General features: G+C 46.6%; 1 protein-coding gene across 15 annotated transcripts in view; it reads right to left on the reverse strand.

Annotated features, from left to right (window-relative positions):
* MYCBP2 (MYC binding protein 2) overlaps positions 1 to 26,757 on the reverse strand; it is a 1,771,217-nt gene that overhangs the window by 1,066,152 nt on the left and 678,308 nt on the right. For all 15 annotated transcript variants that reach the window (XM_085622060.1, XM_085622057.1, XM_085622054.1 and 12 more), the window contains 2 exons: positions 22,208 to 22,399; positions 21,261 to 21,467 (listed from right to left, as the gene is read on the reverse strand). In XM_085622060.1, the coding sequence (XP_085478186.1) occupies positions 21,261 to 21,467; positions 22,208 to 22,399 (399 nt within the window). The remainder of the gene's footprint in view (positions 1 to 21,260; positions 21,468 to 22,207; positions 22,400 to 26,757) is intronic.

Here is a 26,757-nt window from a genome sequence, read left to right on the forward strand (position 1 = left end):
ATTCTTTTACACTTTTAACACAGCACCAAAATCCTTTTCAGTTACAGGTCTTTTAGAATGTAATTTGATGTTCACCATGTGCATAAGTGAGAAACTTTCTACCATTGCTGAATTTTCGTTAGTTTACGGTTATATTCACCACGATACTGTAATTTTAAAATGATTTCGCCATCACGTGTTGCATTGGTTGTGCTCCTGGATACAGCAGTTTCTTTTTATTTTTTTCATAGGAAATTCCCCCTGACCAAGGGTTAGACCCGAAATGCATCGGGAGTTCAATGTTACTGGAAGTTACGTATGTTACTGGAAGTTACATATGTTAATTTAAAGTGGTTTGCTCAACATGAGATTGATAATGTGAAGGAGCAACAGTTTCCTGAAGAACTTTATTAAATTTGTCAACATAAGTAAAATGACAAAAGCGTTACTTATTTTCCTTTAACTTTGTTCAAGATACTTTAAAGCGCCAATGCGCCTATATAGAGTGCTGACGTGAGCCTGTCTTTTCCTTGTAGGAGGATGTTTTTGCTATATATTTTACACACCTCGCTTGATCAGGAGGTGGCCCTCACTAGCACCTAACCTGTTAACATTGGTCAATATTTGAACATTGGATTACCACGGAGTGCGGTCAGTCTTTATCGATTTGTAAACCCATCTATTTCTCAGACAAGTGATTTTCCAGAGAATGCCAGTGATACTGCCTCAACTAGTGGAGTGTTTTCAACTAAATGAGAATCTGCCAGATACCGAAGTTGTGCAGCTTCACTCAGCAGCGAAGGCACATAGTCAAGAAACAAAATGTAGTAAGAAAAAAGGCCTTGTACAGCTGAAACTCAGTCAACACCTTGAAGAAAAAGGTGAATGAGTCCTCAGAACTACTTTTTCAATGGACAGAACACGTTCTGGAGACGCAAACCCTAGCCGTAGTTATGACAACTAAGAATACGGTCTTCCAGGAGAAAAGTTTCACCTCTTGTGTCAGCAGTCCCAAATAATCTGTGCCGCAAAATGGCTAACAGCTAGTTCTGTTAGTAATAAAGAAGGACTCTCCGGGGTTCTGTATGCCCATGTGGCTGCCTGTTAGATCGTCACAGTGACTACTGTAGGAAGCAGGCTCTTTAATAAGTGGACCAAAATGAGGTACACTGTGTATAAAGTCCAGGCAAACCCCAGTTGGCCGAAAGAGGCACAAATTATAACCTAAATGCTCTTTTTAGTGGTGGTGTGGGCGAGACGGTAGTGCTAAGCATCTACTGCACACACAATGGCAGTGAGACGCACAGTGAATAAAATAACGTGACACCAATTTACAAAACATAACCCAGATTTTAATATGAATGTAGATACTGAGATCATCTGAATCAGGTAAGTTCTTTTCAAGTTATTAATTTACACAGGTTTCAAAAGTTGACTGTGCAATATCTGTAGTGGTAATGTTATCCTATGGGGGGAAAAACATGTACTGCATTCAGGCACTTGTCAGTGACTTATGGGACTGTTCTCTTGGACTTAAGGTGAGTTTGGGCAAGGTCCAAGGCCACACCAACAGGTTACCTCGGGAGGCTCTTGGGCATCCGGCTGCAGAGGTGAATTATGGTGTCAGGTGCCCCATTCACTTCAATGGGGAACAGTCCAGCCAGGAAGAGGCTGCAAGCTGGGACTGCGGGCCAGTCCAGGGGTAACCCACAGGGGGTCTCAACCCCTTAGATGCTGGGGGAGGAAGGGACACCATTAGTCCACTTCTCCTCGGGCTGTGGGGTTCAGGTGCAGTGGTGTCTTTGGTTTCGGGTTCGGTGCTGGAGGCACTCATGGTTGGAAGGGGCCTGTAGAATGAGGCTACAGGTAGCGACTAGTAGTCCAGCCTAGCCAGACCAAAGGATGGGTTCAGCTCTTGTGGGTATCAGGATCCCGTGGGCACCATCACGTCCCTCGAAATCGGGCTGTGGGGCACAGGTGCAGAGGAACTTTGAGGTGTCGTGTGGCGGCAGTCGGAGGCTCCCTCTTTGTCTTTGTTTTGCAGTACAGGGGAAACAGGACAGGTGGGCCACTCTCGATGTGGGACTCCCTGTCCATGAACACCCTCGACGTGCAGGTTGGTCTTCCTCAGTGTTGGTGTCCGGTGTGTACATAACAAGCCATTGTTGCTGCAAGGGTTCTTGTACCCCAGCTATTGATGTTGTACGGCTCTGGTCAGTCCTAGGGGCCCCACACTAGGAGGGGGGACAGATCTGAACTGTAGGAGCACAGCAACCTCTTCCTGGGAAGCTGCTGTACCGGTAGCCCCGGTAGGCGGCAGGACGGTGAACCGGACCATACTTCTTTGGTGCCTGCGGCTGCAGGGGAGTAGCTCCTCTACTCTAAGGGAGTTTCTCTGCTGATAGGAGAAGCACTTGCAGCCCTCTGGGATTCTTGGAGTACGCACACGGCAGGACAAGTTAGGTTCTCCACGAGGGTCGAGTGCAGCATGCAGGCCAACAGAGTTGGTGCCAGGTCAGAAGTTGCTCCTCTGTTCTCAGGCCCGCCCTTCTTTGTCCACTTCTGTTTTATCGGTTGTAATCAGAAGTCCTGTTATCAGGGGGTCCCCTAAATACTCAATTTAGGAGCATTAAGGGTAGTAGCCAATGGACTACTTACCCATGGGGTCACTACACCCTCTAAAGGACTACTTCCTTTGGGGAGTGGGCATCACCCTGTCCCAGAGTTTCTATTTCCACCACACACACGATGGTGGAATTTCTATCTTCATGTTCACTTCAGGCTGCCCACCCTAGAGGTGGGTCCAGCCGGGCAGTGCAAGACTCCTCCTGCATAGCTAATTTTTTCCATCTGTCCCAGTGCTAAATGAGCCCAGGTCAGGGACTATCATTTCCGCTGTCTGGGGAAGCCTTGGGTCGCATATCAAAGGTGGCAGAGTCCTTTTAAGCCTCTTGCCTTGATATGCTGATTTACTAGCCTTCCTAGAAGAGGAGGAGGTGTAAACACCTCCCTCCAGAGCAGGCATTATGTCTGACCTCTGAAAGCGTACCTCCTAAGGGGTCAGAAACTCATCTGTGCTGGCAGGCTGGACTGAACCAGTCAGCGAGCACACTGGAGGGCTAGTAGGGTTCAGGGGGTACCTCTAAGGTACCCTCTAGGTGACGGTATTAATAAATCCATCACTGGAATAAATGTGAGTTAATTAATACGAGGTATTTGATACCAAACAACATGTTTCAGTGAAGCCATTATGTAGCAGGTAAACTCGTTTTGACCAGTGCCCAGTTGTGAGAAGCTGGGTTTCTGTTGCAGTAACCCCCCACTTTTTGCCAGACTACTGATGCACTTTTGACTTGGTGTCCTGGGTCCCTGCCAATCAGGTTCCCAGGGTCTGTGTTCTTTCCCCCAAACTAACCCAAACGTCATCTCAGGCACTCCCCAATCAGGATTAGGGATTGTGCTCACTCCACCACGTGGGTTGAGCACACCAAGGGTGTAGACATTCTAAGGTCAGTAGCCCATTGACTACTGATCCTGAGACCCCTAAAACGGCCCCTAAATACAGTATTTAGGGAGCAGCCATGAACCAAGAAGGCAGACCAGAAGAACCTACAAGAAAAGAAGGACGGAACAGCTGTGCAGAAGCTAACAAGAGGAAGACACCCACTGACGTGACCCCAGCGCCACCGGTCTGTCTCCACCTCAAACCTGCTCCTGCGAAATCCCGGTGTGTCCTGCTGCCAGCAACCTCGAAAACCCCGGAGGACCTGCCTGCCTTCAACCACAAAGACTGTGTCTCCTGTGAACACCGTATTTGTTCATCTGCAACCTCTGGCTCCGGCCGGACACCGCGAATCCGCACCACTCCCGACCCGCCGTCCACGGCTCGAGTGGGCAAAAACCACGAGGAGGTCTCCCCGGCGATCCGTACCCAAGATCCGGTGACCGCAGACCTACTTCAAACCTTCAGCTGACGCCTGCAGTCTAAATCCAGAAGGTCCCCCCAACCGCGACCAGGAGCTGGTAAGAAGATCTGACGCCAAAAAGCACCCATGCAACCGACACCCCAAGACCTTGGGGGCCAAACCGACAGTGCCTAACCAACCCCCAACTTACCTCTCGAAGTGGTGGTCACACCCAGAAGACCTTCTTCCCCAAGCCTGCAGTGCCTTTGCAAACCTGAGGTTTCTCATTGCAAACAGGGCGAACAACGTCGAAACAGCACCCTGTACCTGGCCGCCCTAGTGACAATGTGGGTGCACTTTTGGAGCTACTTTGTTTCCCCATTTTCCATGAGCTAAAGTCCAGGAGCTTTGCTCCCACAATCAAGTGGCCTGCTCGTCAGCAGCCACTAACCGGAGGCCCTCTATCCCTCATTGGAGAACATTGGGCCTCCGCACTCTGCAACCGGCCACCCTAGTGCGCTAAGGGTGTAACAAGAGTGCATCCCTAACCCTGGGGGACCCCCGAGTCTACCCCCAGAACCTCAACTCCCACTACCAAATACTTACCTTAAACCAATGACACAATTTTCCTCCATAGGATAACATTGACTGTTTTTCTTGGAAAAGTTTTCAAGTGTGGAGTTTAAAAACCTAAAGAAATTCTTTGAAATTGTACTGTTTAACAAAAACGCTTTTACTTACCTGTTTACAAGAAATGTCCCAGTGTAGTATCTAGGTATACTACACCGAGTAAGAAAAGTAATCTAAAAAGTAACTTAACTGGTATTTTACTGAAAAACCCATTCAAGTCTATGTACTGTATTTACAAAATATTACATTTCTCTTCAACCATACTGTAAGTCAAAACAAAGTGCAAATACAATTCCAATTCAAACTGTTTACAAACTGCATTACTACTGTAAAGTATTTATTGCTTACCTGTGTCAGGCTTGCTTGGTTCTAGAAAATAAAATAACTAAAAGAATATTTTGTATCCAAAAACAATTGGTCTGAAGTTCAGTCTTTGAGTGTGAGTTCATTTGCTGACTGAGTGTGTACAACAAATGCTTAACACTGTCCTCTGATGCTGCCTTAACGCTTGACCACACTACCACAAATAGAGAGTGAGGTGCTATCTAACTTTCCCTCTGCCTTCCTTTGGGGTTCCACTGGACTCTGTGCACACAATACCTCACTTTGGTATAGTATATACAGAGCCAGCTTCCTACGCCAGTACATACCTTAAGATGGCTTCCCTGTTCACTTGTGCTGTCAGTCATGCACCCGGCCTTAGGGCTGTAAGGTCTGCTGTAGGGATGACCTACAAATATTACATGCAGTGATTGGGGACATGGAACACAGGCAGCAGAGGCCAGCATGGCTTGCACTTTGCGGGACGGCACTTCGCGGGGCGTGTGGGGGCGCAAGGATGTCACACGCCGTTGTCCGCTGAGAACAACCATAAACTTACCTTGAGGCCGGTCCTGCGTCGCTGTTCCTGCTCTCCCATTTCTGACTACAGGAAGCAGGAAGTCAGACTCCCTCCCCATAGCCAATCACAACGCTGCAATGTAGTGTTGTGATTGGTCTGAGTGCTGTGACACTGTGTGGAGAACAGTGAAGTGTACATGAATGGTATGGGCGGCCCAAGAGGGCCGATCAGTCATTGTGCACTTAGGAGTGGGCAAACCACTCCACCCTGCCCTGCTCCGTGAGCAGAGAAGCGCTGCCACCCGCAGGACACATCACGAAGCAAAAAATGATAACAAAGTTATTGTCATTTTATGTTTCTCTTCTTCACACTGACTAAAAACAGTGAGGCAACGCTCCTCCGTCCGCCTCTGCACAAAGGTACATGCCATGTTGCGTTTTCACTTTTTAGAGCACCTTGCCACACAGCTTGCAGTGGCAGTCTGTACGAGTCTGGTGCTGGGTCCCTTAGAGGCACAAGATATGCCCAGGTAACAGGGGTACCACTTACTAGGGTCTTACAGAAGTGCTAAAGGCCTGGCCAATTGGGGATCAATTGACCAATTCCATTATTTTGGGAAAAGAACACTGGTACTTGGGACCTGGTTAGCAGGGACCCGGTGCACTTCATTCAAAGTTGCATCAAATACAAGGCAAAAAGAGGGGGGGCTACTGCAACAAAACCTAGTTTCCTGCATCTACCTTGATGCACATCACCCACAAAGACAATGAATGGAATCTTTTCCTAGCGCACACAAAAAACAAAGTACTGTCTGCTAGCTCCCGCGTTGCGCTTTTATGCAGTTGCCCAAGTAAGTTTTTCAGAAAGACTCAGAGAAAGAAAGGGTAGCTTTCCAACAATCAAACAGGTACTCAAATCATGTGACAGTGGGGAGGGGTGCAGACTCTCCTCTTTAACGTCCCCAATAAATAGAAGGAGGCTGATGCGCACCATTAGATTAAGATACTTAAGCCACAAGGCGGCCAACACACTACATTCGGGGCTGGTCCCAATTCTTTGTAGGATTCCTGGTGTTAACAAAATCAAAGCACAGGCATAAATTAACTTTGTCAAATATTGGACAGCCCCCATAGGAAACCATGCCCACTCCCCTTTCAAGAGGAAATCATTTTGCTCCTGGATTTTTGGTGGGGACCAAATGGGTTGTTGGCTGGGTGTCCACTGGGCTTGCAGACTGAGTCTGGTACACCTCAACAGATTTTCTACTAGTGAATACACTAGTTCAGTTGGTCTACTCTTCTTGTTGAAGCCCAGAATGTGGCAGATAGATGGATCATGCAATGGATAATGGCTCACTTCTACATTCCTATTTCTAGCCAGCAAAATTGCTGGGAGCAAGTGCCCCCCCTCTCTTTCAAAGGTAGATTAGTGTTGCTGTGTGATCTTTGTGGCCTATCGATACTAAAGCACTGAAAGGAAGGATTTTAGGGCCAGAAAAAATACTTTCAACTACAGCATGTTAATGTAGACAGGCTAATCTGATGTGTTAAACAAAGTGTTTCTATCTCTGCCGCAAAACCACTGCTCCAACTACAAAGAGTCTGTTGTGACCATGATAGGTGACACAATAAGAGAATAAAATAAAACACCCAATCAACAGTTTGAGAGGGCCGGACCACAGCTTGTGGCTGGCATGAAAGACCGTCCTGCAGTTGGACCACACACATCCAATCCCCTTGTTGAAGCTGTGGATATATTTGGTGCAGAGCCAGCATCCGGAACTTTTCTCAGCGTATGTGTTTGTCCAGCTCTCTTAGGTCATGAACTTAGGTTATGGGCATAAACTCCTGTTTCAGGCATTCTTTCGCACCAGAAAGTAGCGGGAATATATTCCCAACCCCATCAATGACGAGGAACCTACTATATTGCCTCTTTTTGCCACAAGGTGGTGAATTCTGATTGCAGAAGAGGTAGTTGCTATCTGGATGTTTTTGCTGGGGGTACAGCTGGAGGAGGGGACTTGAAGTGTATGGAATAGCCATTCTACTCAAGGCCCACTGCTTTCAGACTGTCCAGCCTGGTCTTCATTCTAGACATCTCTTCATTTGCATGAGAACCGATGAGGGGCTTACCAGAAAACGGGAGGTTTAGGATGCAGTGTTGCGCCTCAGGTTTCAGTCCAGTGAAGCGTAGCCAGGAAGACCTTCTTGCACATACACCATGTGCAAATACATGTGCTGCCAAGGCTGACGCATCTGCAGCTGCACTTATGATCTGGTTGGCGACCAGGCCATTCTCATAGTAGTTAGTGCCCAACGTCAACCTTGGGGGCCAACTAACCCTTTTATTACCTCCAGTAAGTCCTACACAGCAGGATTGCTAACTTGTTATATCAGGACCACCCCCTTCCTGCACCACTCTGCAAACATGCCCCCTGGCGCATTGTAAGTTGGGGAATTAAGTCTCCTTGACTCCGGAGGGTCCCTGGGGGCCAACTAGCCCACCGGGTACCTCCAGTAAGCGCCACAGAGCTGAGTTGCAGAGAGGTGTGAAAAGGGGCGTGGCCTCAGACCACCTCTGCAACGCAGCTCTGTGGTGCTTACTTAAGGTACCTGGTCGGCTAGTTGGCCCCCCGGGACCCTCAGTATTCAAGGGGACTTAATTCCCCAACTTAGAACATGCCAGGGGACGCCTCTGCAGAGTGCTGCAGGGAGGGGGCAGGGCCTAAGCGAGATACAGTTTTTTGTTTTGTTTAGTTTCTGGAAGGGGAGGCTGTGTGGCCCCCCCTTCCCTTAATTATTTTTGGGCCCTGGGGTACCCATCCCCCAGGGCCTGAGAATTTTTGGGCCCTGGGGACCCCACCCCCCAGGGCCTGAGCATTTTATGAACTTTTTGTTTTTTTATAACAGGAAGGGGGCCGCGTGGCCCCCCTTCCCTGGGCCACTATTGGCCCCGGGGACCCCACCTCTGGGGCCCGGTCAGAAACACTTTTGAGGCTTTTATCTGCCCCGGGGACAACCATTCCCCGGGGCATAACCTCTTTTTTTTTTTTTTAAATCGTGGGAGGGGGGCTGCGTGGCCCCCCTCCCGGGCCACTTCTGGCCCCGGGGACCCCATCCACCGGGCCTGGCCTCTCCGCTGGGAACTGTGGGGGGGAGGCCCAATGCCCCCACAGTCCCACCAGCTCCCCGCCTCCTGCGGGAGCCGGTATTGCTTTTGCACAAAAGCAACTCTGCTTCTGTTTTTGGAAGTGAGAGCCGGTTTACTGCCCTCGCTTCTAAAAACTGAAGCAGAGTTTGCTATGACAGGGCGGGAGCCGTGCTCCCGCCCTGCCATAGCAAACAGCAATGTCTCAGGGGTGGGCACCCCGGGGCATTGCAGGAGCCAGCCCTGGGGGGTGACGGTCCCCAGGGCCATCAAGAGCTCCAGGAGGGTGGCGGCGTGGCCCCCCTAACAGCATTTTCAAAGCCCCGGGGAGGTGGTGGTCACTGGGACCCAGGGGTCCGCTATGGTCCCCCATATTAAGATTAATGCCCCGGGAAGGTGGTGGTCCCCGGGGCAGTGTGGGGGGGCTTGAACCCCCCACACTAATTACTTTTAAAGCCCCAGGGAGGTGGTGGTCCCCGTGGATTGGGGGCCCGCGAGGCCCCCCTCCCTAATTTGAAGGGTAATGAGATCTGCGTCGAGCGGGGCCAACAGACACTGAAGGTGTAAACCCTAGAAGGCTGTGCACCGGCGTGGCGTCAAATCCGCTGATGGACTTAGGGAGCCCCACTGCGACTGAGGCCAAAGCCACCAATGAGGATGCAACCAAGACACTCCCTACCTTCTTGGGGCTCAAAAGCGCACCAAAGGGAATCGGAGGGTCAAAGACCCGCTGAAGTGAAAGAAAGTATTCTTTAATTTGGTCGAAGGTCGCTTGGCTCCAGGGTATGCAGGGAGGTGTGGGGCTGCCTGAGAGGTCTCCGCCACCGGCAGTTGGGAGATGACGTCTAATTTACATTTAGCACATTGGATCTTTGGTGCCATCTTGGAAGGCAGCAGCTCCTTACCCTAGTGACTCCTCGACCGGTCTCTCTGCTTCGGGAAAGATGGACGATGTCATAGTTCATCCAAAAGCCGTGACTTGGAGCCTTATACAGCGTTCCTTCAACGCCTTCGGCCAGAGATGTTGACAGGAGCTGCAGTCGATGGAGTCGAGTTCCTCACCAAGACACCATAAACAGATCGTATGGGGATCCTCGATCGCCATCTGTCTCTCGCACGAGCGACAGGGATTAAACCCTGATGACATTGTTGGCACACTGTTCTCTAGACGTGTATAGAGGAATAGAAGAGCCCAATAATGGCCCGAACTCCGATCCGGATGAGCGTTGCAAGCGCGCAAAAGAAGGAACTGACATCAGCGCGTCGGCGAGGGAGTTATATGGATTCCGCAAACATCACATCCAGAGGAAGACGTCGCTGCAGAGTCATGCAATGCCCTCTGCCGGCGCGCTGGTGTACTGTTGAGGGGGGAAAAAGTATCCGGATCCAGTCTGGCACCTGGGGAGGATTCCAAGTAATTAATCTGCAGTTAGAAGTCTCTATCAGAAATATTCCTTATCCACAAAATCTAAATATTCTGGAGGAGGCAGAAGTGTAACTGATTCCAATAAGATTATCTGTTCTTGGGTCAGCACCTCTGGAGCATGAAAAAGCGAAGGATTTTCTTAATTTCTCTTTAGTAGAAATATAGACATCTGGTTGTATTCCTGACATACTGTTAGCGCCTTATAATGTCCTCTCTGTAGTCTTTCTCCCATGGTGCACAGGTGATTCAGCACTCTGATGGCAGTTGTCAAATCTCTCAAACACACAAAAGGTGATGGGAGGAATGATTGCAAATAGTATAAACCACTGGCATTCCAACCCATTGTATTTTTGCACACTGCACCACTCTAGACAGAGCGCTACCTCATGCATATCATAACTGATCCTGGCCCTCATGAGTGCAGTCCATCCCTAACTGCTAGGCAAGCCGCCCCCTCCCTCCATAAGGGAACACATGCAACCCCAGACCGGTTTCGGCCTTATTAGGCCTCATCAGTGAGGTATAGCTTGGATCCTGTGGCACAGCGAGCAAGACGCCCATGTCTGGGCCTACTATTAGCCAATCAGGGCATTACATCAAACACTCAAAAGGTAATTGGAGGAATGCTTGCAAATAGTCTAAACCAATAGTCATCACTCTGAGTAGCATTCCAATCCATTAGTGTTTGGCCACTGTGCCACTCTAGACAGAAGCCCGCCTTATGCAAATCAGTACTGATCCTGTTCTTCATGCAAACAGTACACTCCAAACTGCCAGGCAAGGCCTCTCCAGAAAGGAACACAGGCAACCCCAGACCGGTTTTGCCTTATTAGGCCTCGGCTGTGAGGTGTAGCTTTGATCCTGTTGCACAGCGAGAAAGGGGACCTTGTCAAGGCATACTGTTGGCCATATGGGGCTTTATAGCAAACAAAAGATTGTAAAAATCTCTATAACATTTTAACAAAAACTGAGTTTTCCTGGTCTCAAGACTTCACACATAACCAACCTTCAGCAGTCCTAGACATTAACATTGCGAATCAATTGTAAATGCCTTAAAAGATGCCTGAAGTCAACACACAGCCCTAGGGTTCTGTACAAATCATTTTACATCTACCCAGGGGGCAGCTCTTCTGAACTGGGAAACCTGTGTTTGGACACTTTAGCAACATTTGGGAAGTTGTTCATTTTTTCTGGATTTAAATAGTACCCAGTCTGAGTTCTGGTATGTAAATGCCAGGTAAAGGTGCTCCTTGTTCCTCTAGAAAACCAAACCTGAGTAGCAATGATTTACCTACCACAATCATCCTGGCACCTGACATCTGCAAACTACACAAGAGACAATTACAAGAGATATGCTAAATGAGGATCTGACATGCACTTTCTCCATCCCCAGGAATAGCACTTAATGATCTAAAATAGAAGTACAAATTTGGCAGAAGGCAGATGCAGGCGCACACAGTAATTGAACAAGGCCATGTGTGGACCTAATATAGAAAAGTGAGCACCTGAAAAAATCTATATTCTGCAAAACATGCTCACCAACATCTAGTCGGCTATATACTGTGAAATAAGGCACTGCATAAGAAAATAAATAAACCCACTTGTAAATAAAATGCAATATGTTATATTAATGTGAGAAGGTACTATACAAATGCTGATCATCTAAATCTTTACAGAAAAGGCACCATGTTACTAGAAAAATATTGCGGACTGTGTAAAAAAAATATGGAACAAAGGGATGAGGCATAGAAGGGCAATTTAGGAGACTTAGCAAGCAGCTAAATGAAGGACAGAAGTATACGTCCTTCATGCTTTGGAAACGCCTTATCTGGTAGAGACAATATCTAGCAGCAGATTCCTTACCTTTGAATTTCCCCAGGCGTCATACTGGATCCGGAGGATTTTTCATAAGAATTACCCCTGTGTGCCGTTAAAGGGCGGCAGTCAACTCAGCGTTGCATTGTCGGCAGCGCCAGCAGTGACATCCATGTCACCAATATAGGTACCACCTTGGAGCGCTCAGTTACGTTTCATGAATTTCAAAGGCAGAAGCGCAAAGCCATGAAGTGTGACCAGTGTGTCCAAACTAGAGCCCTGAAAGGGATCAGCCCTGACCCTAGGAATCTCTCCGCAAGGAGAATGGGTGGGTCGAAAAGGTATTTGCGGCAAGTTAATGTCTCTACCAAATACGGTGTTACCGAAGGTAAGTGACTTGTTCATCTGATAGACACATCTAGCCGCAGATTCCTTGCCTTTGAATAGTTACCCAAGAAATTCCATTCCCAGAGGTTGGTCTGCGGACAAATTTAGACTAAGAAATCATTTAGGATCGAAAAGGCGAAGTGACCGTCCCTGCGAACCGAACTGTCCAGGCAGTAATGCTTGGTAAACATGTGCAGTGACGCCCAGGTTGATGCCTGACAGTTGTCCAGGACTGGAACTCCACGGGCTAATGCAGTGGTCGCAGCCTTAACTCTGGTGGAATGAGCTCTTAAGTCTTCAGGAGGTTGCTTCTTTGCCAGTGCATAGCAGATCTTGAGGCAGAAAACGACCCCTCGAGAGACTTCTGTTTCTGCACTACTCTTCAATTCTTCGCACCAACATACCCCACGAAGAGTTGGTCATCCACCGGGAACTCTCTTATGCAGTCAAGGTAGACCGACAACGCTTCTTTTGGGAGCATATATACAGTTTTGATGGAGGGAAGCCTGGCTGCCAGAATAACATTGCAGATTTCGGGCAGAAGGTTGAAAGCTGCCAACTGTTGCCACTCAATCTCCACGCAAGAAGGTGGATCTTGGACATGTTCAGGTGGAGAACCCTCCCCTGTTGCTGCTATAGAAGATCCTCCGGAAGAGGCAGCCTGATCGGAGAACCGATGGCCATGCTCAACAGCTACCACACTCTCTGAGCCCAGTCCGAAAACACAAGGATGACTTTGGCCCAGACGTTCCTGATCTTCTTGAGAACACTGGGCAGGAGAGGTGTTGATATCAATCAATATCCACTTTGGGCAGGTGTGGTAAAGGCATAACCGCACCTTCTCTATGGCTCCCTTAGCCAAGAGAGCCATTAATTCCTGGTGGTGCAAAGAAAGATGGTCCTCCGCAGACTATTGCAAGCAGGTGGCATGGGTGGAAGGGTAGTCTCGAAGGGGAGAGTGCAACCCCTTCGGAAATCTGCTGAATTAATTAGTCTGATGGTATAGAACACCAGTGGGGCAGGTGATGGTGGTTCCTTTCACCCAGTGGGGGCATACGTTGGTAAGAGGGCAAACTATAAGGGTTTGGAGGCTTGAGGGGTTGACTTGCCAGATCTCTGGCTGCCCCACCCACGAGGTTTGTGGGTACCGCATCCACGGCCACTTATAGGCAGGGATATTGCCTCGGGACCCCATCCCCCTGAGCATGGCCACCATGTTTGGGACCGCGCCACCTGCGGGAGCAGGCATTGCATTGGACAAAGGAAGGTGCAAACAAGCAGCTTCCTCTGTCCAAAAGAAATTTTACTTTGTTTCATGGAAGCGAAAGCAGCTTCCATGAAGAGGAGCAGTGTTTGAAATAGTTTGGCGGAAGCACTGTGCTCCCGCCAAGTCATATCAAACTGCAATGACCCGGGGGTGGGCACCCTGGGACATTGCTGAACCGGCCCTGGGGAGCCTCAGGGTCATTTATAACTCCACGAGCAGGACCGCGCAGCCCCCCTCCAACAAAATTATTCAAACCCCAGGGAGGTGGTGGCCCCTGTACATAATTTTGTATACAGTTGCCCCGGGGAGGTGGCAGTCTCCGCGGCTGAGTGGGGGGACACGTAGGCCCCCTGCATTTTAGTGAATTAGCCCCAGGGAGGTGGCGGTCCCTGGGGCTGTGTGGGAGGGCTGGAGCACCCCCCACACTTTTTAGGTCTCGGCTGGCGTAGGCTGCGCGCATGCGCAGTCTCGCTGGCGAGACTTAATGTTTACGGGTATTTTTGGTAAAGGGCTTTAAGCCCCGCCCCTCTTTTCTATTGGCTGGCGTCACCGTTTATGGTAAACGGTGGCCAGCCATTGGAATAGAGTTGGTGATGACGTATTTCTTCGGCTTTTTGAGCCATGCCATTTGGACGGGCTCGCCTGCCTTCCTTCTGCTGCAAAAGGTTTCTTATCTTTATGGGGCCAAACATATGGCCCCATAAAGATAAGAAACCTTTTAGCAGGCGAGGCCATCCAAGTGGGACGGCAGAAAAAGGCGAAGAAAACGTCATGGCAAGTGCTTGTTATTTATGTTGTCACGCCCGAGCACTTGGGGCAGTGATGTCATGGCGTGCTGATAAACACGTGCTCTGAGCCAGCCACGGGAGGTTTTTACGAAAACAACTGACTTTTTTCTTCTATTTTAAGCCCCAGCCTATGTAAATATCGCTCCTCCAGTTTTGCTGTTAGCATTTTTTTCCTGTTCTACCCACGTGAAGAATAAAAAAAAGAGGTCGCGGCGTGTTGGAGCACGCAACATTAAAGTGGAAAACATTTAGAGAAAACATAAGTGTCAGGAATGCAGCCGGTGCCAGGAGGTGTGTGCGCAGGAGGCTGGGGTTATTTACTCGGCCCTTGGCGGCGGCAGGGTGAAGGGTCACCTGAGCACAACGCCTCAGTGTGTTTGCGCCGCCGCACCTGCCAAGTTTCACTCGGTCGTCACTGAGCTACTGAAAGTCATTCACTGACTGGCAGCATCAAGCCGAGGTCAGTGAGTCAAGGATAATGTCTTCCTTGGTGAAGTGTGATGGCATTACATTTGTTAATTGTGCATTTGTTGTAACAGAACTCTACCACGGGCTTGGTGTCTGCACCTTCGATAGTAAAACGTCAACCACGCCAAGGAAACTTTGGAATACAGCAGTTTGGACAGAAGCAGCCGGTGAATGATGTCCTCGTAGGTCTAAAAACCGGAAAGGACGTCATCAAACAAAGCAACGTTCTATAACGCCTTTTGTTGGTGGCTGCTAGAGATGCACACCTGGAGAAGGGTAGTGTTAATTTTCTCCACCCTGGATGGTTTTTGTAAAGTGTTGAACGTGAAAAGATGTGAAAGATGCTGAGAAGTGATGTACCGTTCAATTGAAGGTACTTCAGCATTGGCGAGAAGTACGAGTACCTCTTACAGTGCATTGGTGCGACAAAAACCATGCATATATTACATACATCCAACGTGAGGAAAAATCGACCGTATCCAGATTGTTTCACCTTGACACTTTTTTGCTACAAGGGCATGTTTTCCCTCAAATGCAAATCCTTATGACGTCCCTGCACATATTTCATTGGCATTCACTCAGTTCCATGTCATGATGATGAGCAGGGCCGGACTGGCTGTAGCGGGCACCGGGCAATCTCCAGGTGCGTCGCACGAGTGGCGGGCGGTTTTGGGTCTCTGGTGGCAATTTTTGTTGCAGGGCCGTTTTTGCAGCATAGCTGCAAAATCGTCCCTGTAACAAAATCGGCCTGAAACTGGCCCTGGCAAAGAGCTTGGCGGCACCCCCAACCGCCCGAAGGGGGGTGGCCAAGCACTTTGCCAGGGCCGGTTTGTGTTCCCAGTCCGGCCCTGATGATGAGCCTAGTAAATGTATTCATTTCGATCACAAATTGACAGGATGTTTTTAAACATGTTAGTCAGACCTATGCCAAGAAAGAGGTGTAAGCTGTGCATGGTTAATTTATGTATGAGTCGCAAGGGATTGAATTTGGGCATGCAAGTGTGAAATAAGAACATTTGGAGTACTCTGTCGAGTTTGTTTTGGACACGTAGCCTAGGCCTGGATCTACAAAGCCATTTGGTAGTCTTGAAACCAGCAATCCACAAAATCACAGACTTTGGGACTGAAAAATGTCTCTTAGTTATGCACAAACCCAATATTTAAATTCAGTAACACGTTACTGAATCTTAAAATGGTTTAGTAACCCATAACGCATCGCTATTTTGATAGGGCATGTTTTGGGCATCCCTTAAATAAAGCAATTTGTTTGGTACGTATTAATGTTTTGCGTTCAAAATCTGATTGCATAACATTGACATTTTACCAACACTTCAAAGGAGGTGTCAACCCATTTGCAAATGGGAACCCTTTGTAAATGTTAAAAAAAAAAAAAAAAAATAAAAAAAAAAATATTGTTGGGAAGTAAACAGTGGTTCGCGGAACTATTTCCAGCTCTCATACAAATAAAAGCAAACCACAAACTTTTCTTCTTAAATGCATGCCCGTTTGCTTTAAGGTAAACAAGTAACATTAAAAAAAAGTTACTTTATTTCAACTGCAAACACAGATATGTTGATCTGTTTAAAGGACTCAAAGATTGTTGAGGTAAGTCGGATTGTGAACTACTATGATTTGGAATTTTATGAACTGACCAATAGTATACCAATCGGTTCTCAAAATTCCTTGCTTGTCACAAAAATAAGGTGCACCGTTTGCTACCACTTTTTGCAAATGAAAATTTCGTACATCAAGCTGAACGTGTCTTAATTTACACTTGTGGGCGCTCACAATGAAGTGTCAGTGGGGAGTTCAGGGAAATCCAATACAAAAACTGGGAAGACACACTCCGTTTTAACACAAAGTTTTGTCACTACATGTACACTTTTGTGTTTGCGATGTGTAAGTAAACTAGACAGATGCTCCTGAACAGGTCTGCAGAGCCTCACTGTCCTCTCTCTAGCCGCACACACTTCAATGGAGTCTCACCCATTGCACACATCTCCTGCCTGGCATACTTCAGTAATCTACAGTGTAGCTCCACTTCCCTGCTAGACACATCAATGTTCTTTCAGTCATTCTATGTCTTCACCTCAGCGACCACAGTGTTGGCCTGTGCACTTCAGCGGACTCTCGTTGACTCCCACGTCACTGTTGGTCACCATTGCTCTGCATCAGTGGCCACTTCTGTACCTAGAATCGACTCATTCCCAAATCACTGGCTTCAAACACGTCTGCGAGTCCTACTCACAGAAACTTACTGTCCTCATACACTTCACTCATTCCCGTGCTACTGGTCTCAAACACCTCAGTCCAACCTCACCCTTCCCTGAAATGGCACCTCATTCGTCCCGAAATAGTGTTGGTAATACTAGCCTAGTGTTTTTTTTTTTTTTTTTACATATTTATATAGCGCGAACTCGACCCAAAGGTATTGGAGCGCTTTACATGAGCACCGTATTTACATTACACATTCAGGCACGGGGAGATTAAGTGATTTGCCCAGAATCACAGGATGCGGATGCGACCCCGAGGCTCGAACCCTGGTTTCCAGCACCAAAGCCGGAAGTCTAGCCGACAGACCACATCCTCTCCCCAATTATAGTTCAATTATGCCTCTCTCGTTGCCCACAAGCCGTGGTTGGTACCACATCAATGACTGCATACGCTTCACTGGAGACTCACTCCCTTAACCAACACTGGTAACTGACTCTCGGAGAGACTCTTGAACATATGTGCCAGGTCACTGCCATCATGGCTTCCAAGGTCTCATCCATTCCATACATGTCCGACCTTACTCAATGACATGGAACCTCACTCATCCGATGTTGTATCACTCATTCTTACATTACTGGTTAGTCCAACTAATTCCAGACTCAGTTCCACAGCACTGTCCTCAAACTATAACGGCACCTCAGTTACTGCTCACATCACTGACCTCATGTATTTCAGTAGAGTTCTACAGTCTCACTCCTTGAACCCAGCCTCACTCATTCTTCTACTACAATAATCTTGTGCACTTTAATAGATTCCAGCTTACCCCTCCACCCGTGGCCTCAGACATTCAGATAAAGTCTCCTGATCCCTACACTACTTGCCTTCTGGATGTTGCTAGTGACTCACACAGCTGCTTGAGTGAAACCTGGTTCCTGCGCTACATGGATCTGCCATAGTAAATTTCACAGGGTCTTACGCTTCCTCCTCATCCATGCACTGGTGATGAATGCTTTAATCCAGCCTTGGCGTAATGCACAATGATACGGCCACCATGCAGATTGTGGTGAGGGCCCTATATTTTGCAGACACTCATAGGCCTTTGGCAGACCAGGGACCTCTAAAGGGTGGCCCTCGCCCCTGTAGTGGCTGTAGGGACCTGTATTGCATATCCCTGAATTGCAGTACACCCTTAATGGAGATCACTGTTTAAGACTGAATATCTCTGCGCAATGATTCCGGATTTCCTTCAGAAATTCTCAAGAGCCGACTTCGTGGTAACATTAATCTGCAGATTTTCGAAGAGTGGAGGCCCTTCTTGCAAACAGGCCTCAGTGTGGGTTAATGCTGTACCTAATCAGAGCCTGGTGTCTGGCGCTGCCTGCCTCTCGCGTCATAGCACTGTGCCTGCTGATGTTAAGCTCTTGCTCTGCCAGCCTCTCAGATCACAGTCATGTGGCTGCTAATGCTCAGCCGTTGCTGCTTCCTTCAACTCTGGCTCCGTAAACAAATGTGCACGCGCGCGCATGGCAGCGTGCTTTCACTTTCAACAATCCAGTGCTTACACGGGGTACTTCGAGGAACCTGGGACACCCAACCTTTGGACCTCAAACAGACTTGAGAACTGCAGTAAAATTGAGGGTGGTTTTGCAGCAACGTGAGTTGAAAGCGCATTTAAAACACACTAATACAATAACGGCCAGTGACTACCTGGGGGGTGTTTTTCATGTGTTTTTTAGCCTGCGTAGCAAGTTCTCACAATCGAGGCATTCGTAGATTCGGGTGCTTGTGCACAGGGTGTGGCGTAACCTGGTATTTCTGCTACTTTGTGTAGTTTTTTTATAGCACGCGCTGACGAGACAGGCTTAGTTCACCCTGGTGTCTGTTGAATTCCTATGAGGCTGAGGTGTCGCTGGGTGCGTCTTTTCTTGAAAGCGTTTGATTGTACAATGAACATCTGCAAACACCGGAGGCTACATAAATCCCCAAGGCATTGCACAGACATCAGTGACTGCAGAAACACCAGGACAACCACCGACACTCGGGCGCGCGCAGCTGAGGGCAGCTTGCCCTGGAGGCATGACTGAGGTCTCTGCCGAGGAAAGCTCGTGCTAAGCCTGAGGGTATTGCAGGGAAAAGCTCGCTCTGTGGGACGCTTGCACCCGGGCACGCGCAGCTGAGGGCAGGTTGGCCTGGAGGAATGGCTGAGGTCTCTGCCGAGGAAAGCTCATGCTAAGCCTGAGGGCATTGCAGGGAAAAGCTTGCTCTGTGGAGTGCTTGCACCCGGGCACGCGCAGCTGAGGGCAGGTTGCCCTGGAGGAATGGCTGAGGTCTCTGCCGAGGAAAGCTCATGCTAAGCCTGAGGGCATTGCAGGGAAAAGCTTGCTCTGTGGAGTGCTCGCACCCGGGCACGCGCAGCTGAGGGCAGTGCTGAGGGAAACTGAGTAAGAGAACTGGAGCGGAAAGCTCTCACTGCTGTAGCAAGGCCACACTCAAACCACTTCTAAGTCTGAGAGGAACTCAATCCACCAGGCACTGCCAAGATAAGCTTACTCTGAGGAGTCGGAAAACTCCAGAGAGAAGTTTACATGCTGCGCAGTGATGAGGGAAGCTTGCACTGAGAACACTGCTCGACGAAGCTTAGACTTAGAGCGCAATTTGAAGAAGCTCAGATCGAGAGCATTGCTCAGAGGATCTCACACTGAGGGAAGTTTACTCTGAGTGCATTGCCGAGGGAAGCTGGCACCCAGGACATTCCTTAGAAAAACTCAGGCTGAGAGCGCGTCTGGTGAAAGTGCACACCGAGCACCCTGCTGGGAGAAGGGAAGCTTGTTTGTAGAGGAAGCTCAAATTCAGCACACTGCTGCAGGAAGCTTACAATGAGTGCGCTGCGGAGGGAAGCACACACTACGTAAGCACTGCTCAAGGAAGCTTGCATGGAGAGTACTGCTGAGGGACGTTGAATCTGAGCACACTGCTGGAAGAAGCTCAGACTGAAGCGTTGCTGGTGGGAGCTCGCACTGAAGGAAGCGCTCACTGAGGGGAGTGCTGAAGGAAGTATTAAAAATGCAATAAGTCTCGCGCCTTTTATTAAGTTAAAGCCATATGCTTTGCTATACAATACCATTAGCAGAGCAAATGGCTTTAAATTAATCAAAGGGGATACCTATTGCATTTTCAATGCTTGTTAAATATAGCCACGGGGAGGTGGCTGTCCCCGGGGGAGCTGCGTGGCCCCCCGCACATCAGTGAATCAGTCCCCGGGCTGCCTGGGAGAACAGCATAGGGACCCTCCTCCCATCATTTTTAATTGCCCCTGGGACCTGGACAACCTGGGGGCTTAAATTAAGCAAAGCGCAGAGCCTGCCCTTTGTGTTTTTATTTTTTTAATTCAGTACGATTCACGGATCCGCCGCAGCACTCGCTGAAATTTTTATTTAAAAATGCTTTTTTGGCCCTGGGTGTCCCTGTGGGACCTCCAGAACAGGCCTGAGGGGCAGGGTGTTTCTACCCTGCCCTCTTTTTTTTTTTTTTTAATCTGTTTTTCTTGTGACTCGGTTGAACCCAGTCACAAGATGGCTGCCAACACTTCCTGGTTTGAAGTGTTGGCAGCCAATCAGATCTCAGGCAAGAGATCTGCAAGGGTCGCGGATCCAACGCGGCCACAGTTGTATATCAGAGAAATCTTTAAATTTAACAGAAATTACTGAACAGATCTACACCATTCAACAAAGAGTCCTTTCTTGACCAAGCGCTACATTTCTGCCAAATTTGGTGCAATTCCTTTCAGCAGTTCGGGATGTAGCCATATCTAAAGCTTCCTATGGAAATTAACATAGAGAAAAAGCGTTTTGGCCCCCTCCCCTTTTCTCAGCCGCCACTTAACAGATCACCCCCACATTTTCAAGACAGAAGCTGAAGTGACTGCCCCGATAGTTTTGAAAATTTTATGAAGATCCGTCAAATGGCGTCAAAGTTATTGGCAAATAAAAAAACGCCCTTACTAAGAAAACGGCATCCTAACTATAACTAGCTACTGACGACCACTAGTAAGTAACATATATGTCTATTGTAATATTGTACCTATGATTTGGTTATCTAAATACATCCCATTTTGGCCTGAAGAATTACTGCATGATGTATAGCGGCTTCTTTTTACCATAATTGTTTTTGTTTTTTAAAAGGTATGAAACAAGTATGATTTTTGGGCAGACAAAAACATGCTGAGCAAATGAAGTAGACAAAGTAATAAGTAAGAAAAGCCTTAAATTCACTCTGCATTGCCCTCTTAATCAGAAGCAAAGACACACTTCAAACAAAGCTTTCATTTCTAGGTTTTGGTAAGTAATATAGAAAAGATAAACATTCACAAACAATATCAAAGAGTAATACCTACATCATCAACTAACACTTCGAGCTCGTATTCATGAATTCCACCACCTCCATAGACGCAGAAACCTACTACAATTACACCAGGTTTATCCACCGAAAAACAGATTGCATCAGGAGATCCGTTGCCTGTGTTCCAACTTCTTCCTTGACTTGTTTTGGTAAACCGATTCGGACTGGACTTGACAGAGTGCAGAGAGTTAAGCCCATCGACCTATTAACAGTAAATTACATACATTGTTACCGATAACAAATACTCTAACCTCCTGCCAGACCAAGACACAATACATGCATTACAATTACAGAAAATATCAACAAATCAATGATATCACTGATAACCTTTTATAAGGGAAACTTCTGGGCAAAACATCATACTCACTGAAAAGCATAACTAAATTGGCAGTTCCAAAGATGGTTTGTCTGTAGCACACTGTAACAATGTCTAAGTATTACCAAAGAAAACACCTTTTTTTGTATAGGTAAGCAAGAGATTTAATTTGTTTTTTCATAAATCCGTATTAGACATTAGCATGGTCCATTATGGGCGTAAGAGACTTGCTGTTCATAGTTACATGAACTGACCAGTTTTAACGTTAAACTGATGAGAAGTCGCCGTGCAGATTAAGGAGGATACTAGTTTAGATTAAGTGCACTGAAAGGGGAGTTGCTAAATACACAGCTTGGATGCATCTAAACTAACAAATGCAGGCAGACGTCCTCTCTTATTTTAAATGTGGAAATAAAAATTAATTGATTTGCGGCCGATATGAGTACTTGATCCTTTCTTGGTGTCTATCCTACAAAACCGGCAGGAGGCCATGCACTACACCATGAAACATTAAATGACAAGATAATAAGACTTTAGCCTTATGTAGGGATTAAGATGTCAGATATTTTATTGATTTTTGGTTTTGGGGAAATGAAAAAAAAAAAGGCTATACTTAATGACACTACCTCTGATCCCATGGCAGAAGCCGTAAGCTCATTGACAATACTGGCAAGCAAGCCGCACGTGTTGGAGACCAGATGCGAAGAAAAGAGTTCATTTTCTCGCCTCAGGCTATTCCTCACTGGCAGGACAACAATGACCAGCATTTTTTCCAATACTTCTCTGAAACTTGTCATTCCAGAAATGTTCTCTTCACTCTGCAAGAACAAGAAGGAATTACAAATATTCAACAACACTCCTATTTAAAAAAAAAAACAAAGTAGAGAAACAACAAGATCATATCGTACACGTGTACTCACATAACCAATTGAAAATACTTCAGCGGGTAAATGAGATGCACGTTAAACTAAAGATTTATCACTTAATATAATATCCAAATGAACTTCAAAACATTTTGCAATTTAAATGATTATGAAAACAAAGCAAACACTTGTGGTTATAATCGGAAATAATTACACAATGAAAAATAAATGTTAATAGCTGCTGTACTGTCTAGGGCATATAGATGGTGATGTTTGTAAGGAACAACCCTGGAAAGATTCTGCACTTCCCAATACTCTTATGGGGCATGCTCATGGCGGTGTCCGAATCCAAGATAGGGCATTGGTGGTGTAGGAAAGTGCCTCTTTTGGACATGGTTAGCTCCCACTTTTTGCCTGGAAAAAGATCTAATTTCGACTGGAAGTGCACAGTGTCCCTGCTAACCAAATCCCCTGTGCCAGATCTCCTTCCCTGAACTGTACCTTTTGTTTCTACAATTGGCACCCCTTTAGCTCACATTTAAGTCCCTAGCAAAAGGTAGCCCTGGTACCAAGGACCTTGTAGTTTAAGAGGGTTCCAAAGGGCTGCAGCACGAATTGTGCCACCCTAAGGGACCCCTCACCAAGCCATTGCAGCCTGCGTGTCTTGGTGCAGACAAAACTGAAGAGTCAATATATCAAAGAAATAATCAAAGAGAGGGAGTGAAGAGGTGCTAGGATAGAACCTACCTCCTATCTGATATTTAGTAAACAAAAGTGATTCTACCCTATCATGGAGTGAAAAAAAGTGATTCTAAATAGTTAATTAATTAATTTTTGATTTTTGATTTTTATAATGATAAGTACAGTGAGTTTGAAGTGATCCATGGAATGCCACGGAAAGCACTATGTGTTTTTAAAATACCCCTCACACACTATGAGTCCCATAGTGTCATGCTTCATCATGGGGGTCTTCCCGTCCCTCTACGGGGCGGGGCGTGCTACTACCTACGACTACGCGGGAGCACTGTTGTTGTGATGATAAGGCTTATGTGTAGTGTAAGGGATGTGAGTGATTTAGAAATACGTGAAAATAAAAATTAAAAAGACCCTGGCTAGTAGAAAAAACAATTTTATTCTGTTCTCTAGCTGGGACCGTTAAAAAATGGGGAAAAGAGTAGGAAATCTCACAAATTAGTGGTTACCTACTGGGTCGACATGTTTCGTGAGCAGTCCCCACTGCTATACTCATCAGGACCAAAAAATATAATAATCCCTTGAACACTAGAGGGAATCTCTAGAATTGTATGCCTATTCGTCTCTATTAGCAGACTTGAATGAAAGCTGCGCCCTAGGGTACACTGACCCCAATCGGAAAATGGGACCAAATTGGTATCTGAAAAAAGAAGAAGATGGAGAGAACACCAATGATACAAGGCTTTTTCATCATTGTCGAGTCTGAACACATCACCATACTTAGGGTATATCTCGCTGAGAATTCAGTTGATATCGTTTTGTGATATATTTTTCTGAATATATATATTTTTCATTCTATATCTAGGCGGGTAAGGTAAATTATACTCATCACCCGATTTTTGGAGAAGCGAAAGAGAAAAGGTAGTTGGACATGGAAAACAGACTATACGTGACATTACCACACAAACACACATAATGGTATTGTATGAATTCGTTGACTGTATACATAAAATACACATGATGGCACACAGTCATACACTACATGCAAGAAAACGTAATGTACATACTTTAATTAGTTGTAATGTTCAGGCTTCATGAGCACGCACTGGAGGGGAGGGCGCCTGGTAATAGTCACTACAGGATAGTAAATATCGTGTTAGTTAGAGAAACGGTAGCTGCCGGTGGTAGGCAAGCCTACCAAACTCCTGACCTGTTTTTAAGGACCTGGCCAAGTCTCAACTTACAATTTGCAGGATCTTGCCTCGCTTCCGTATGCCTCCGTGCCGCTCCGTCGATGTGAACACTGAAGTGTGCAGCAGTGTTTTTATTGGCCGGGAGCAAGCAGGAAGCAGACGCGCAACTAGAGCGTGAAAGGCTTTTAAAATGGCCGCCCAACATGGACTTTAAGGCACCAATCCCTCACTTCCTGGTTACGGAAGGTGAGAAGAAAACAATGTTATAAAAGGTATCGTGGTGAAAAAATGGTACCTCTAATGAATCTTTAATCCAGTATGAATCTTAAACATGAGAGGATACCGAAAACGGAATAAAAATAGATTTTTTGTAAACAAAGTAGCGACTTGATGCAGGACACAAAAAATGAAATCACAGAACGGTCGATTGCGTAGTTCATTGGTCGTTTTCCAATATAATATACATTCATTGTTTGTGTTCATCTGAGCTCGATGCAGCGTTAGTAGATGCCTCGCCGTCATTGTTGCAAAAAAACACACAGAATATTTGAAAGCAAATGCTGCACCACAGGGTTTGATCGTTCGTAACGAACCATACATCTTCTTACACGATATGAGGTTCAAAAAAGATTGGTCACAGATATCGTGGCATTGCACTAGAGATTGGATTGTTCTAATTATTAAAACAGCAAGCAGACTGGCATCAGAATTAAAAACTGAAATCCAAACTATCGAAATACGATTAAAGAGTTATGAGTCGACCAGTAGCTTGAAAAAACATTTAGAAGAACTAAACAAGACGCTGAATGACTTTGAAGCCACTATTAAACAGAGCAAATACAATAAACTAAAAAAAGACACCAGCAAATTCAGTCATGAGAGGGTATATCCATATATCAGAGAGGATTACAAACCACAACAAGAAGTGATAACAGACGATGATTCATCCGATACTGGTTCTAACAGCTCGGGATCTAACTATGGGAAAAGTCCCAGACATCCCAACGTGAGGAACAACTACAGACGCCACAATCAACAAAGACCGAGAGGATGGGGTAATATCCAGGGACCCACTATGTATCCTCCACAATTCTATGGACCACCTTCATTCCCACATCCTCAAGGAACATATCCACCATGGCAGTACCCACCTCAAGAATACTCGTATTTTGACCAAACTCCTTTTTTTAGGGACGCGCCAAGGAAGAAACAGAGGAAGAAATCGAAGGGGCACCAATGTCCATTGGACACCGAGAGAAGAAGAACAGGCGAGAATATCGACCAGGAGCATGACGAAGGCGTCGACAAGCAAGAAATGAGTCTAGTAGTCAATCTTACCGAGGAACCACTAACAACTGCACAGGTTTCAGTCCTGGAAAAAGGACTAGGTTTCGTACCCACAGCAAACATGGATGGTTTCTTGTTATGCAAAGAAATTCAAGACTTCATGAGGAGACTGAAACTACAAGTCTTTTTTAGAGACAAAGAACCTAGAGAAACACAAGAGGGAGACACTGGTTTGAAACCCAAATCCTCTTTTATTCCATCAGATATCACCCTTCCCATAGAGCTGCTTACTTTTGAGAAGGCTGTGATGAAGGATCTGGAGAATCTCCATCCAACTACTAACCATGTCTTTCAAAATCTAACGAGAAATGAAAAACAAGCAATACAAGAACTGAATAGCAATCGCAACTTGGTAATAAAACCAGCCGACAAAGGAGGGGCCATTGTCATACAATCGAAAGAACAGTATGATAAGGAATGTAAGCGCCTACTCCAAGACCCTAGAAATTATGAAATTTTGGAGAATGACCCAACTGAAAAGGTGAAGATCAAGATTATGAGCATGGTGGAAGAGGCACTCGCACATGGATGGATAACAAAAAAAGAAGGAGACTTTCTTATCCAAGACTCACCTAGAACACCTTATCTATATACACTCCCGAAAATACATAAAAAACTAAAAGACCCTCCAGGTCGCCCGATTGTGTCTGGTATAGGTTCCATTTTAGAACCAGTTTCCAAATTTGCAGATGCCTTCTTAAAACCCATGGTTCAAAAAACATCCACGTACTTGCGGGACACCAAAGATGTCCTCGTACTATTAGAAGACCTTCCTTTTGACCCAAGACATCAACTGCTTATAAGCTGTGATGTTGAGAGCCTTTATACCAGTTTACCACACACAGAGACTCTAAACATAATTGAGGAGGTTCTATTCAACATCGATTGGGTGTATCAAACCCCCAGAAACATCATCATGGAATGCTGCAGCCTAGCATTGAGAGAAAATTTCTTTAGATATGAAGACACCATCTACCTTCAGAAGCAATGGACCAGCATGGGGAGCACCTTTGCTCCTAGTATAGCTGGTCTCTATGTGCATCATCTAGAGACTACGAGGATTTTACATCCCAATAATCC

The sequence above is a fragment of the Triturus cristatus genome, chromosome 8 (genome assembly GCF_964204655.1).
Source record: "Triturus cristatus chromosome 8, aTriCri1.1, whole genome shotgun sequence".
Lineage (NCBI taxonomy): Eukaryota > Metazoa > Chordata > Amphibia > Caudata > Salamandridae > Triturus > Triturus cristatus.